Here is a 14,995-nt window from a genome sequence, read left to right as displayed (position 1 = left end):
CTCTGTCAGCGCCACATGTGGACCCAAAGTTCTGCAGGTTCTGTTCTGACCTGATTGTCTTTTTTATTGTTCTAGATGGAAAAGTTTCCATTTTACTGGATTTATCTGTTTTTTAGGATTCATGTAAGTCCAGATATTTGTTCTAAAAGCTTCTTTGTGAAGCGAGGAGCTGAAGTCAGGAGTCTGAACTCCAGCAGCAGATTAAAGTGAGAGGAGCCCAGGAGGTCCAGAAACCATCGGACCGGCTGCAGCAGCTGGCTCCGTCCTGGCGTTCCCGCTCTGCGTTTCCTCCCGTTCCCCCGCCGAGCCGCTCTGCGTCCAGCTGCCATTACGCCACCGCTCAGACATGCAGAGGGAAGCCAAGGCTCCAGGCTCGGCCCAGACTCAGTGAGCGAAGCGCTGTGGCATCGTAACGTTCCTCTGTCAGCTGCAGGAATGTTTCCAGAAATGCTGACAGGATTTTAAAACTCCACGTCGGACCGGCTCTGCTGCTCCCAGCGACGCCCTGCTGGACCGGCGCCAGACCTTTAAACTCCAGAAAAATGTTTTAAACATGACATCAGAGCTGCAGAATCTGAGAGTTCATGTTTCAGATGTTCTGGTCCAAACAGGAAAGTGATCAGAAAGTTCTGAACTCCAGCATCCAACCCGGTTCCTGCTCATTTTTAAACATAAATATAAAAGTTATTGTAGAATTTACAGCTGAAATGGACTTAAAGATAAATGGAGCTTTTTAGCTGATGGGAGAGAGAAACACAGGGTGGAAATTATTATTTTTTAAATTAAATTTTCCTCTCTTCAGATTTTCAGTAACTGGATAAATAAACTTTTTTCCCAGTTCATTTAATTTTCCATCACATTTTAATTATAGGAAAATATTGTCTGACAGAAAACAAACTTTTCTGTATGTTTGCTGCCTTTCACAGCTTCCTGTTAGCTAACTGCTAACTGGCTAACTGCTTTTCCATTACAAATGTCTGACAATCTTTGTTTTCTGAAAAAACACAATTTCGCAAATGTTGCGTTTCGATCAAGTCAGAAATGAAATTAAAATCATATGTGATCATCCTCCGACCACTTCCTGTCTTCTTCTTCATGGTTTTTGTCAGCAGTAACATCCGGTTGTTGATCATGTGACTCGTGATGCGAAAAAATAGTTTCCGTTACAGTTTTGCAAAATAAACTGATTTTACGGTCAAAAAACAAACACAAACATCTCATCGTAACTGCAAAACTTTGAATTGAAAAATGAGAGATTTGTTTAAATTTCCATGTTTTCATTTAGCAAATTTATTTTCAAAATGTCAAACGGTGATCATGCAGTCGAAACGCAGCTTTCGGACGGAAGGCTGTGAAATCTGCTCCTTCTGCAGAGGAATTACAGGAATGCTTCACACCTTTAGGGTTCCAGGAGAAACTTTGTCCCGGTTTTACAGGAAATCTTCCTTTAACGTGAGGATTCACAACCGATGAGTTTCTCCTGAAACTCAGACTCTCGTCTCTCTCCCAGGTTTCTGGTCTCTCAGGTTTTTCCGACCTGAGTCCAGTGAATCCGCGGCTTTCCTGCCGTTTTCTCTGTTTGGGAAGTTTTTCCTGAGGACTGACGCCCTGGACAAACTGGTTCCCACTGTGGAAACTTTCCCACTTCCCTTCTGTTTACATGTTGGTGTGTGGAAACATGTGACATGCGGCGGCTTGTCGGCGGCGCCTGCAGCTTGAAATCATTCATTCCGGTTCAGACTTTGTGACAAACGTTGATTCATAAGAAGGTAAAAAGTTTCATCTGTTCAGGTTCAGACGGGCAGAAAAGCAGCAGCTCAGATTTTCTGGAGCCGAACCGGCTGTGGTTCTGCAGATGTTTCTGGGCCAATGATGGCAGAAGGTACTGTCTTAAAGGGACAGTACCCTCTGGTCGCTGCTGTTGACAGTCATTGAGTCGTCATTATCTTACCTACAGCATCTCTGAGCATCTTCATTTGGAACTTGGACCAGAACCAGAACCAGTCAGACCCTGGTGGATCAGAACCTGGCTGTTATGTTGCACCATAAAGCTGCAGTAACTTTTATAAAGAAAATGATTTTTCCATATTTGTTCAAACTGTCACCATGTTGAGACAGATAATCTGTGACCAGATGGATTATCTCTGAGCTGCTGTTGTCTGAAGAAATGCACCAAAACAACCAATCAGAGCCAGGAGGAGGGGCTTAACTGTCAATCAAGCTCATGTAGGCACAGCTAAAGGCTAATGGAAGAAAAACGACTCACCGTTTATCGGCCAACACAGGTGGATATGCTAGCTAGCTTTAGCATAGCAGAGAATGGGGGAGGAGGGATGAGCAGCACCACATGAAATTGTGATTGACAGCACTTAGACCCGCCTCCTGGCTCTGATTGGGTGTTTCTAGTTACCACTGGCAGAAAGCAGAGGAGCTTTTTGTCTCATGAAGTTCTGGTGACATTCTGAACAAATATGTAAAAATAAATATGTTTTCTAAATGTTAGTGCAGCTTTAAAGGTTCTGATGGGTTCTGGAGCGTTCTGCTCTGATTTTAGGAGGAAATGCGTTGATGTCATTTTCCAGTTTAAACGGAGAGAAAAAAACCTTCATAAATATAGAAACTGTGGAGAATCGACACCAGAAGTGAATAAAGTTGCTGTAGTTTCATCCATGTTTGAATGTTGTGCCTTTATTTTGGTAGCAGGATGTGAGGTCAGCAGAGTGTTGCTATGGAAACGGTTTCACATGCAGATCTCATGTGAAAACGACAGACCTGCATTCCAACATGCCTCTGGTTTGGGCCGGGTCCGGTCCGACTGGCAGAGCGGCTCTCCGCTTCACATAATGATTCACACCAGAACCAGAGAACCGGGCCGGCCCAGAACCGGGCCGGCAGGTTCCACACACCACAGGCTGTATGTAAATATCTGACCCCTTTGGATCAGAGGAAAATCAAAGTCATTGATCCGAATCCTGCAGATTTAAATCTGTTCCCCCAGGAAAATAAAACGGTTTCAATAAGAGGTGAAGAGGCTGGTCTTCATATGGCCTGGAGGAAACAATCCTGAGTTACTCTGGGGTCAAAGGTCACATGAAACCTGTCTGGGCACAGCAGCAGAGAATCAGATCTGCAGTTTTTAGTTCTGTTTGGACCCAGGTTCATGCTGGATGAGAATTTTACAGGAAAATGACGACAATCTGTTTTTATAAACATTTAATTCATTTTTTAAAATGATTCCTGTTAAACTTTCAAGGATTTCATAAGAAACGTCCTGGAGTTTCTAAGGATGGATTCACACCAGCCCTCTTTTATCTGCTGTAATCCAACTCCAGTCCGTTTGTCCAGAACGTCCAGTTCGGTTGGTGAGGTGTGACCTCTGACCTCTGACCTTTGGTCCTCTGAAACTCTGTCTGGGTTCAGTTGAAGTGGTTCAGTTTGAATGTGAACCGGAGACCGCTCCAACAGCAGGAAGTAGACTACAGCGCAGGGGATTCTGGGTAAATCCAAACAATGCTAACATGTTAGCCTAGCGCTAGCAGCAGAAATGGCTCCTGGTCTTTAGCCTACAGAGAAATCCTCCATCTTGTTTCCACCTGGTGAAGAAGGAAGTTGCTCTCAGCGTCTTCAGAGGTTTTTGTGTCGTTTCCTTCAGTGGTTCTTGGTGCAGCGCCCCCACAGGCCAGGAGGGGAACAGGTTGGTTTGACTCAGAGCCACAGCAGCTGGAGGTGGAGCAGATGTTCTGGTTCCAGTAGAACCGGGTCGACCGGACTGAAGGAGGAAACATCCTGGATGTAAACTCAGCCTGTTGGGTGATGTTTTGTTCACCGCTCTGACTGTCGGCTGCTTCGGTAACTGCCTCTAATCCGTATCATTCCTGTTTCCCATCTGGACCCAGATCTGGTCATTTCTGACTGGTTTCTTCCATTTCTAGAGACTAAAACAAGTTTTTATTTCTGTATCTGGACCAAACTGATGTTTTTCCTCTTGCAGTGATTTTGTTTTTCCAGGCGATGGTCGTCTCTGCGGTTCCTTCCTCCATAAAGCAGCTCTGATGCTTTGTTTGCTCCACTTTATTTGATTTCTGCTCCGTCTGCAGCTCATTTGGATGTGATTAGTGTGTTACTCAGGAGGCGGAGCAGACTGGTGGGTCATCGCTGATGAATGTGAACAACAGAAAATGAGCCAATTGTTTTCAGGAGTCTTTTATTTTTCTCTTGTTGGACTAAAGCTCTGATCTGCAGAAGTTTCTCAACGTTTGAATAGAAACCGTCTGAAAAAGCTTCAGGCTTTCTCTCAAAGTTCATCTCCAGGTTCTTTTCTCCTTTTTGGTTTTATGATCGAACCTGAAACAGAGAAGAAGAAACAAATTAGAGCTGCAGATGTTTTGCATGAGCTACGTCGTCTCTATTCAAATCTCCTGTGAGTGCATGGACAGAGTTCAACTCGTCCAGCCTGAAACAGATGAGATCACCTCAGCAGTGTGTGTGTGTGTGTGTGTGTGAGAGAGAGATGACAGCTGACGGATAAAATACGTTTTTCTTCGACAGCAGCTGCAGAACCCATCAGGTCTGAAACCTGCTGCACATTTTCTGTTTGTATGTTGAACAGAAGTAGGTCAGATGGCAGCGGCCTCCGTCCGACGGTCGCTAACGTCTTTGTATTTTCTATTTTTAACTTTCTATATTATTATTAAAATGAGAGATCATGAAGTAAACATCAGTTTTTGCTAAAAGCTTGAGTTTGCGCTGTAGGTCCTGCTGCTGCTGTTTGGGGTCAGAGGTCGTTTTCCAGCTGAGCCTCCCGGTGGAGGAGGAAGCAGGATATCCACGCCGTTCGGTCGCAGTCGGCAGGGATTCATCAGGAGCTTTTATGATCCATATTGTTCAGAACCGAAGGAAGAAAACAAGGAGATTCAAAATGCAGCTGCTGCTTGGGAAAAAGCAGACTGGCCCTTTAAATATCTAATGTTTTATACAAATGATATTAAACAGAATCTTCTGATCGATTATTGCTATTAAACTGTCGATATTTACATCATTTCAAAGCAGCAGGTCTGGATTCATGATGAGGTTTTATTTTCCTGATAAATGACTCATCATATTTTTTATATATATTATTGCTGCTTCCTGATTCGCTCTCTGGGTTTTTCATCCGATGTGACGCTGGCGTCCATTTTAACTGGGACCTGCTGTTTCCCACTGGGAGGACCATCAGAAACCCGACGTCAGCTCTGGCCCTGCACCAGACGACGGCGATGATGATGAAGTGAAACATCTGCATGTTCATCCGTGAAGATGAGGCTTAAAATGCCAGTTTCCTCCAACTGGAGCAGATGATTCCCAGTGCGACCAGTTGGAGCCTCCAGGAGACGAACCAGAGGAAACAGAACCTGCAGAGCTTCACTGGTTTTGCTTCTGTAGGATAATATCTGAGGGTTTTCTCAGCAGATCCAGACTGACGAACTGGATCTGCTGCAGAAACATAATAACAGTAAAATCAATAATCATAATGGTCATTTATTAGTGATGGTAAAAGAAAAAATGATTAGTATGTCACATTTCAGTAACAAGGCAGTTCAAAAGCAAACATTTCATTTTGATGAGCGCCATCATCACATGATCAATACATGATCAAACATATTGGTTAGTGTTCCAGTTATTATGGTTCAACAGTAACTTTAAACTGATGGACTTTTGGCTTTGATTTAAAGGAATAATAATAATAAATTAATCGCTATAATCAATACCTGCTGCTGCTGATTATTACTGCTTAATGTTGGTAAAACAATTGCTTGTTTTATTATCAATAATAAAAATAAATTACTTAAAAAAACCGAGTTGTATAATGTAAAAATAAAATGCATAGTTTGAGTTTATTAATATTAGCCAAAACGTTTAACTTGTTTGGCTCCGCCCTGAAAATCAGATTAGCATCTGGTAGCTGCTAATTACGAATGCATTACTAGTCCCATTAGTGGACATTATGGTTCATAATTTATTTATGTAATTATAAATGTCTTTTTCAGTCATAATTTGGAAAGACTAGAAAATATTTTTAAACATTTCCAGAGTCGATAGATGTTTTGGTAGCGGACATTTTGGATTTGAAGTTTCATTGAACCTGCAGGTTGTCATCAGAGAATCGGGCTGGAGGAAAGTCTTTGTTCTGGAATGACCCGGTTTGACTCGGGTTCAGTGATGTTGAAGCCCGGTTTGGTTTATTTGTTCCTGTTTCTGCAGACGGCTGATAAAATCTCAGGCTGTTGAAACGCGTCCAGGAGTGGAAACTTACAGGGAAACACGGATATTTAACGCCTTCCTGCAGCCATCGGGTCAGAACACGTTTGCTGTAAAAACAAAACCGTCAGGAGGCGGCGCAGCACCTGCTTACCGTTAACGAGTATAAACCTGGAAACCGGGCTTTGACTGGGACGTTCTCTGGTCTTCAGTGTCCGGCGCGGTGGTGGAGGGATGATGCTGTGGGCCGAACCCGTCTGGAAACGGGAAACCATCCGTCCAGCAGCTGGAACTATGACCCAGAATAACGCTGTATTAGAAAAGAGTCAGGGTTTTGCAGTGGTCTAGTCAAAGTCCAGACCCTGCTCTGATGATGATAGGTCCGAAATTGGCGAGAAAAAAAATCAGTTTTGCAATTAAAGGCATTAAAATCCAACATCAAGTCTGATATTTTCTGACAGACATTTTGTTATCTGGATGTTTTTTCTGGCATTTTGTTGCTGCAAATGTCAGATTTTATTTTATTTTTTTAGATTTTTTCTGATAAATTAAAACCTTTTTATATATTTATATACTTATCAGATTTATGAATTAATGTCAATGAATGTTATTTTTGATCTGAGGAGGATGTGCTCCAGTAAGAGGAGAAATACTTAACATATTTTTCACTCATGAAATGTGCAGAGCAACTGGTGAGAATATTTGATATTTAAAAACGATGCCATCAGATGGATGAAAAGTTTAAAGTGTAAATTCTGGTATTTTTAAAGCTAAAGTGTAAAAAAAATAAAAAGAAACATAATTACAAAATAAATTAAAGCAGAAGAAAAATGTGTATGATTTTGAAATTGAAACCCATTAAATGAAAACGGTGGATGATGTCGGGGTGGAAGCAGCTGCAGTGACACGAATGTTACTGAAGTAAGAAGAACTGTTGGCATAGTTACTCCTAAAAGTCCGTTTAATTACTCAAGCAAATGTAACTGAGTAAAAGTTTGGAAAACCAAACATTTGAATCATCTATAAATGATATTTTATATGTTAGCAGATTTTTCTGACGCTCTTCTTCACTCAGTGGATTTTCTTGCAACAAAGTTTTGCATCTAAAAACCGTTTAATTGTTTCTCTTAGTGAATCTGATTTGTCTGGACTCGGTTTGAGTCGGATCTGGGTTTCTGGGTTTCTGGGTTTCGTCTTCCTGACCATCGGCTCTGTGGAGGCTGACCAGCTGACCGTCATGTTTGTTTCTTCTTCTCTTGGTTCAGGCCAGGCGGAGGCCGAGCTGAGCGACTTCGCTCCGTACTACAGGAAGCAGTTCTCGGTGGCCCGGTTCGCCCAGGTGGAGGACGAACTGCAACAGAACAAACAGCAGATCACTCAGCTGCTCGAGCAGAAGGTAACGATGCCTCGCCGGGCGTCTCCATGGAGACGTCAGCGCTCAGATGGACGCTAATGGATGTTGATGTTCCTCTGAGAAGTGGGTCGATGAATAAATGATGACCTGAGGGTCAGCGTGGCTTTCAACTCAGCCAGGATAAGGGCTGGCCTTTGACTAGGCCACTGTAACATATTGATTCTTGTATTCCAGCTGCATTGTTTGGGTGACTGAAGACGTGCCCAGGCCATCACACCACACGACCTTATGACCTTTCCTAGATTCACAAAAAACCTGATTTTAATATCTAGATAAAGGTCATGAACTCAAGTTTAAATGCCGACATTTAAATTGAACATAATTTACATATTCTATATTGTCCTTTGATATTATAATTATGTTTACGTCAAACTCTTTAATGTACATGTTTTAATTTGTTACTGTTTCCTGTTTGAAAAGAAAGAGAACATGAGGACAGGAAGCAGAATTTCTGAGTAAACAGTCTTACTTCAAAATAAGAGCAAGAATATAAATATGTAACTACTTGAATTCTTAACAGTTGATAAAGAGCCTCAGTTTCTTCAACTGGAAGTTTACAAAACAGCCAACAAAATTAGCGCCAATGAATTTATTCAGAAATATTAACTTAGGAGAAGCTAAGTGCGCTAATCGTTTTCAAAGTTAGCATCCGCTCCTCTTCATGGCTTCATTTCCTCCTTTATACCCGTTTCTACCACCAGAAGGCGCCAGAGGAAGCCATCGTCCTCTACGACGACGCCGTGTGGTACTTTGATGACAGCAGGAAGTGGAGGGAGCGGATCGTTGTGGTGAGAGCAAACTACTGCCTGGAGTGTCATGAAAGCCTGCAGGTGAGTGAAAAACTGCTCTGGTACCAACCTGATGCGCCGGAAGGTTCTGCTCATAACCCGGTTCTGGTTCTGCTGTCAGTCTTATGTTAAAGGAGCCAACGCGCTTTACAAGCTGCTGCCTACAGGGGGCACTATTCTGACCACAGAGGAGAAGTACATGGAGATGGTGGACAAATGCTACCCTGATGACAGCAGTGAGTAGAAACTGTTAGTTCAGGTTTCTCTGTTCCCCCATATGGGTCCCATATTTATGCTATTCCTTTAGCTTGGTGGCCATTAGCCATTAGCTTGGAATTTTACAGCCAAACTGTTTGGTGGAGAAACTTTTCTTCAGACCAGACTCTAAACTGACCAAGCAGGAGGAGAAGTTTTCAATACAGTCATTACAAGTTTAGAGAAGAAAGACATGAAGTCCTGCTGTCAGACTGAACATGTGTGCTCTTGGATTATGGCAGGAAAATTCCTCCATATGGGTTCAGCTGAATGAACTCTGGTTCGGTTTGAATATTTACGCCAAGCTCCCTTAACTGCTTCAAAAGCAGGAAGTGGACTACAGCGCAGGGCATTCTGGGTAAGTACAACCAAAGCTAACATGCTAGCCTAGCGCTAGCAGCAGAAATGGCTCCTGGTCTTCAGCCTAAAGAGAAATCCTCCAACACTAAAATCTGACGCCTCCATCTTGTTTCCATCTGGTGAAGAAGGAAGTTGCTCTCAGTGTCTTCAGAGGTTTTTGTGTCGTTTCCATCAGTGGTTCTTGGTGCAGCGCCCCCACAGGCCAGGAGGGGAACAGGTTGGTTTGACTCAGAGCAGAGAGAGAACCACAGCAGTTGATGGAGTTCTGGTTCCAGTAGAACCAGTTCTACTTCGTCTTTACCCTAAAAAACTCGTTTTGAGATCATCAGAAACCTCCAGGCATGTTTTGATTGTGAACGTCTGAGAACCTCACATGAACTGTGGTGTGCCTCAGGGATGTTTTCCTGGCCTCTCTTCCTTTATTCCCATGATTGCTTTAGGCCAGCTCATCCACCATCAGGCTGCGGAGGATTATTTCTACGACACTCAGATGTCAGACAGCCTTGGTTGTTATTCCATTTTGAGACAATCTTCTATGATTTGTTGGTAAATTATGAACCTTTTGACCCTTTAATCCTCGAAACGATCAAATATTGAAGCTTTTTGGATTTCGTTCTCGGCTCCATATCTTCGTCTCGGTGAGATCAGTGCTGCTTTGCTGTCAGGATCAGGAGAGTTCCAGGTTTCTGCTCCATCATTAGTCGGTTTTACTGGAGGCTGAAATAGTTTGGAAACAGTTTAATGTGTTCTAACCTGCCTGGTTGACCTCTAACCCCCTGCTGCTTCCTGTTACCTGATCCAGTCTCTGCGTTAAAGCCGATCCAGTGGCAGTTCGTCCCACTCAGCAGAAATCAATGATGCAACAATTTCTGCTCTGAAAACAAAGCATCTCTGCTCTGCGTCAGAACAAACCGGCTGCTGGATTCCTTCAGGTTTCTGCTCCTCAGAAGGAAAGTTTTGTTTTGACTTCACTCAGTTTTTGCAGCTGAGTTTGGATTGAAGCTTTAACCAGTCAGAGCTCCTGTCGCTCGTATCTGGAGGTCAGGCTGTAGCATCGGACTGAACGGAAAAGAAACGTGTCATCAGTCCTGTGGAAAAACAGAACTTAGATTTCATTTTGCATATTCAACATAAACATTGGTTATAAATGGATGATGCAGGATGGACCATGAGAAACGGACCTGATGTGTTTGTGTTCAGCTCATCCTCTGCAGATCATGATTGTTATTATTATTATTATTATTATTATTACTATTTTGTCTATTTTTCTGACTACTTCTACAACCAGCAGTCTCATTTCTTCTGTGTTTTCTACTGCTGATGATTACTATTTCTTGTACTAAACTATTTTTATTTCTTCCTCTCTTACAACCTTTTTAGCAGCAGTATTTCTTCTTCTTCTACCATTTTTTCGCTGCTACTTGAAGGTGAAATAGTTTTTATTTTCCTCTGAGATCAAACTGGCTACAAACATCAAACACCTGATGGAGGAAAAACTTCCAACAACAAATATGATTCTGAAAGGATTATTAATCATCCTGCGAGTTAGAAACATTAAATAATCGCTGCTGCTGTTGAAAGAATCCAGACAGGAAACAGGAAGTGATTAAACAGTTCTGGTTGAAGCTGGACCAATAAGAGGACGGTTCTGCTCAGTCCAACCTGGAGTTTTTCCTTCTGTTTCAGACGTGAAGGAGGAGTTCGCTCCTCCTCTGCCGGGGATGCCGGGGCAGTTCCCCGTCTACCTGCGCCTGCCCTACAGGAGGGATTACTACTTCTGCTTCAAGCAGGAGGCCAAGCGGGCCACCTTCATCTCCTTCCTGTCCGACTGCATCAAGCACCAGAACCAAGGTGGGAAACGACGTTCAGTCCTGCTGCTTCCTGCTGATCAGATGAGAATCAGACGCTTAGCTGCTGCAGAAAAACGAGAGGAGTTTTATCTCCCGTTTGCTGCTCAGCATCACAGCTGAAGGTTAACTAGCTTCCCTGTGGTTGCCATGGTGACAGGCTCGCCTGAGCACCTCGGGAACCTTAGATGATGCAGATCTCCGAGGCTGATGAACGAGCCGACAGACTGATCCTGAACTCTGCTGCGTTTCCGCCAGACTTCCAGAAGAAGAAGACGTGTGAAGTCCAGGCGTTCCTGAAGGCCATCCAGCTGTTCCGCCAGGACCGGGGCCAGTACGAGGCCTGGGGCATGCTGATCGGCAGCGACGTGCGGGTACGTCTGCAGCGTCGGCCGCTCTGATCTCCTCAGTCTGGTTTTAGAAGAAAAATGCTCTTTATTGAGATAATCTAGATGGCGGTCGGTCCTGAACTTCTTAGTGTCGCTTTTTTAATCATAATTCTGAGTAAACAAAAGTTCCCCCTGGAGTTCCTCAAGGTTTTGTTCTTGAGATGCTTTCATTCAACACCTATAAGCTTCCACTGACTGCACTGCAAAACAATAAATCTTACCAAGTAGTTCTGGTCCAGTTCTACTTCCACTGGCAGATGAAGGAAGAATATCATATCAGTGAAAAAATCTGCCAATTTTAACTGGAACTTTTTCATCAATACTACGGAGTTGTTGACTCAAAGCCTGTAATTCGTGCTAAAAAGTCACTTTTATAAGTTAGTTTGATCTTATTTTGAGTGTATTAAGATATTTGCTGTAGAAACGAGACCAGACAGTTTATGAATATGAATCATTATCACACTAATATTCACCTCTTTAGGTCCAGAGGATCCATCAGTGGGTCGGACTTCCTGAAGCCTTTCACAATAAAACACAAGTCTTTGTTTTTGGTCCCGAAACAGAAACGATGGAGATCAGAAGTGAACTAAATGAGGAGTGAAACCCGGATCAGCTGACTACCACCGTGAAAACCTGTTACAGTAAAATGTTTCACGTCTCAACAGGAAACAGAAAAACTGCTGCATCTTCTTGTTTTCAGCAGAAAGTGTCACATTCCTGCCAAAAAGCCCGACGAGCAGGAAGCAATCAGAGCAGCAGAGTCATGAATCCAGAGAGAAATGCCACAGGCGTTTCCATTTATTCTCTGGTCCTTGAACGCAGCACGCTGCCTCTGACTGCATGTTTCCTCTGTGCATTACAGGCCAATTTCATGAAATGAATTCGGCCTCGAACACTGCAGATGGTGTGTGTGTGTGTGTGTGTGTGTGTGTGTGTGTGTTACGGCTCAGCGCGCTGCTTTCATGAGGCAGACTTAAACGGTTTCTCCCTTAATAAACGCGCTCCTCAATGTTTTTGGCAGGAATGTGACTCCATACCAGCAGGTCACCATCCTACTAAAAATCAGTCAGTGGTTCCAAAAGATCACTGGAACACCAGGACCAGACCCAGGACCAGGCGAGGCAGCGTTTGTTCCCGGTTCCGGTCCTGCCTGGTCCCAGTTCCGGTTCTGGAACAAACGTCCTGAAAGCATCAGATCAGGACTCATTTCCATTCCCTGCGTCTGCAGGAAGTGTCCAGGTTTGTTGTTCTCCTCGCAGCGTTTGCGGCTCTTCCAGCTGCGTTTTCCTCTGGATCCGGCCGGAACCGCCCACGCCGCCACATTGTGAGCTGCTGTTGTTTCAGGAAGCTGAGCTCAGCGTTAACTCACACTTCCTGTTGCTAACAAACCCTGCAGCTCAGGCTCTGCTTCAGTCAGAGCTGAGTAACGACTGGTCTTCACTCCACACCTGCAGTCTTGCATCACACTGAACACTGAACCATTGTTTAGAAAGAACGCTACATTTTTAGCTGCATGTTCAGTTATTTTTCCAGAAATGAAACAAACTGCTCCTAACAGTCGCAGCTTTTAAAAGGCAACAATCAGCTGACCGGGTCGTCGGGGTCAGACGTGTCCCTTCCTGGCGGACCGGAGCCTCCAGAACCCTTTACCTCCATCGGATCGTCTCCCTCTCTCTGAGTACATTCTACCTCTGCAGCTCTATAAACTGATAATAGTGAAAAACTGTCACAGTTACAGCCAAAAATGACCAGCAATAATTTATCTGTTCAGCCTGTCATGAGAGAAAATGCTTTGTTTTCAAAGACATATTTTAAATGTCACAAACGCAATAGTTAGTTAGTTGGTTAGATATTTAACTTCCCAGCTACATATTTAACTAACCAACTAAATATTTAGTTAGTTTACTAACTAAATATTTAGTTGGCTCCTCAGACCTTTAAGCTTCCAGCTGCTGTCGGTCGGTAGAAGGACCTAATCGCTTCAGCTTCATCTTAAAATCGTCTAAGATGGATGAAAAGTTCTGACTGGACCCGGGTGGAACCGGTTGGGTTTGATGCTCCAGATGTTGACAGCTGGACTGCGTTCTGCTTTCAGGTGATGGCCAACCTGGTGATGGAGAAGCTGCTGCCGTCGCTGGGGAAGGACCTGCTGCCTCGCCTCAGAGCCAAGAAGACCGACAGGAAGAAGGCTTGGTTCATCGTGAGTCCGATCAGAACCTTCAGAATTTCCTTCTAAAACTTGTAATCTGGGCCGGCGGTTGAAACGATCCGACTCCTCTACCTGCCAGACGATGGAGGCGGCCTACATCCTGGTCCAGGAGCATCTGCTGGAGGGCCTGGCAGCTCTGAAGGAGGAGTGCAAGGTGTCCGTCCAGCAGCAGGAGGTTCTGATGCGCTCCGACATGGACCAGATCCTCAACACCAGGCGGCAGCTGGAGGAGAAGATCCGAGGTAACCGAGCCGCCTGCAGCACCAGGCTCAGAGCTTCTGCCGGTTCTGTTCTGATGTCCGACTCTTTTCTCCAGCCAAGGTCTCTGAGCCGGCGGAGCAGCTGTGCTCCGAGTCCGTCCAGCCCTACCTGGGCTCGGTTCTGGAGGAGCTGATGGAGCCGATCAGCTCCGGCTTCATGGCCAGCCGGCAGCTGATGGAGACCAAGATGGACGAGGTGTACCAGGCCGTCCTGCAGGGAGCCGACAACGACAAGCTGAAACAGGTCTGGAACTACCGGACCCCGTCCGGTACCTTCACACTGTAGAACTTCACCTGTACAAGACTTGGTTTCCAGGTTTCCTCTCCAGAGAGCCGAGCTCTGATGGGCCCAGTATGGTGGGTCCCAAGTCCAGACCCGGTCGCCTGGTTTCAGGACGTTCATGTTCACTCAGACCCTTCATGGTCCGGTCCGGTCCGGTCCGGTCTGAGCCGAGCCGAGCCGAGCTCCTGCTGCCGATGAACCTTCACAAAACGGCCCACTGAGCCTTAAACTTCAAAATAATGCGCTCCTCTAAAGCTTTCCAAAAAACAGGCAGCTGGCAGCCTAGAAATCGTTTTTATTTAGTGGTAGGATCCGAGTCGCTTCATCGTCGGCCTCTAGATGATGGCAGAGGACTGCAGCTCTGTGTGCTCAAGTTAACTTCATTAACTTCATAAGCAAGACTAGTAAGATGCACTTATGGAGAAGGTATAATCATTAGTAACCATGGAAACAATGCTCCACCATCATGTAGCCTACCATGTATGAAAAACACTGTTTAGCATCGAGACTTTTAAGTCTGCTTCAGTGTAAGTGGAAACGCCGTTTATGACCGAAACGACCCGATCGTGATGAAACGCATCAGGAGGGAGGCGGTTTCTGAGCGTCGATGGGTTAGCGACACACAAATTAGCTCAACTTGAACAAAAACTGGCAAAAACAACTTGGGAGAACAATGGCAGTCGCTCCATTCAACACTCCGGTTCCTCACTGCTGACCGGCCTCAGGACTGAGGAACGTCGGTGCAAAGGTGTTTCCAGATCTACAGAGGAACCACCGATACGACTTTGGAGGACGAGGAAATGATTGACGAGCCGCAACATCTAGTTTTACTGAGACAATGTTATCAAAGAAATAAAGAAGTGAAGGTGTTGGAAACATCGGACCAGAACCGAGTCGGGGATCAATATTTACCGACGGCCTTGAACAGCAGCTCCTCAGAACTACCCATGCTG

The 14,995-nt window shown here is 44.6% G+C and overlaps 1 protein-coding gene across 1 annotated transcript in view; it reads left to right on the top strand.

The window, feature by feature from the left end:
- Window positions 1-14,995, top strand: part of niban1a (niban apoptosis regulator 1a) — a 28,180-nt gene that overhangs the window by 9,848 nt on the left and 3,337 nt on the right. The window contains exons 3-10 of the mRNA XM_015041232.1: window positions 7,503-7,633; window positions 8,353-8,481; window positions 8,561-8,675; window positions 10,741-10,905; window positions 11,160-11,275; window positions 13,386-13,490; window positions 13,579-13,741; window positions 13,816-14,003. Of these exons, the coding sequence (XP_014896718.1) occupies window positions 7,503-7,633; window positions 8,353-8,481; window positions 8,561-8,675; window positions 10,741-10,905; window positions 11,160-11,275; window positions 13,386-13,490; window positions 13,579-13,741; window positions 13,816-14,003 (1,112 nt within the window). The remainder of the gene's footprint in view (window positions 1-7,502; window positions 7,634-8,352; window positions 8,482-8,560; window positions 8,676-10,740; window positions 10,906-11,159; window positions 11,276-13,385; window positions 13,491-13,578; window positions 13,742-13,815; window positions 14,004-14,995) is intronic.

This window comes from Poecilia latipinna, unplaced genomic scaffold, assembly GCF_001443285.1.
Source record: "Poecilia latipinna isolate Pla-1442-1.1 unplaced genomic scaffold, P_latipinna-1.0 Scaffold543, whole genome shotgun sequence".
NCBI lineage: Eukaryota > Metazoa > Chordata > Actinopteri > Cyprinodontiformes > Poeciliidae > Poecilia > Poecilia latipinna.
The sequence above is the reverse complement of the archived record's forward strand: the minus strand, read 5'-3'. Positions and strand labels throughout refer to the sequence as shown.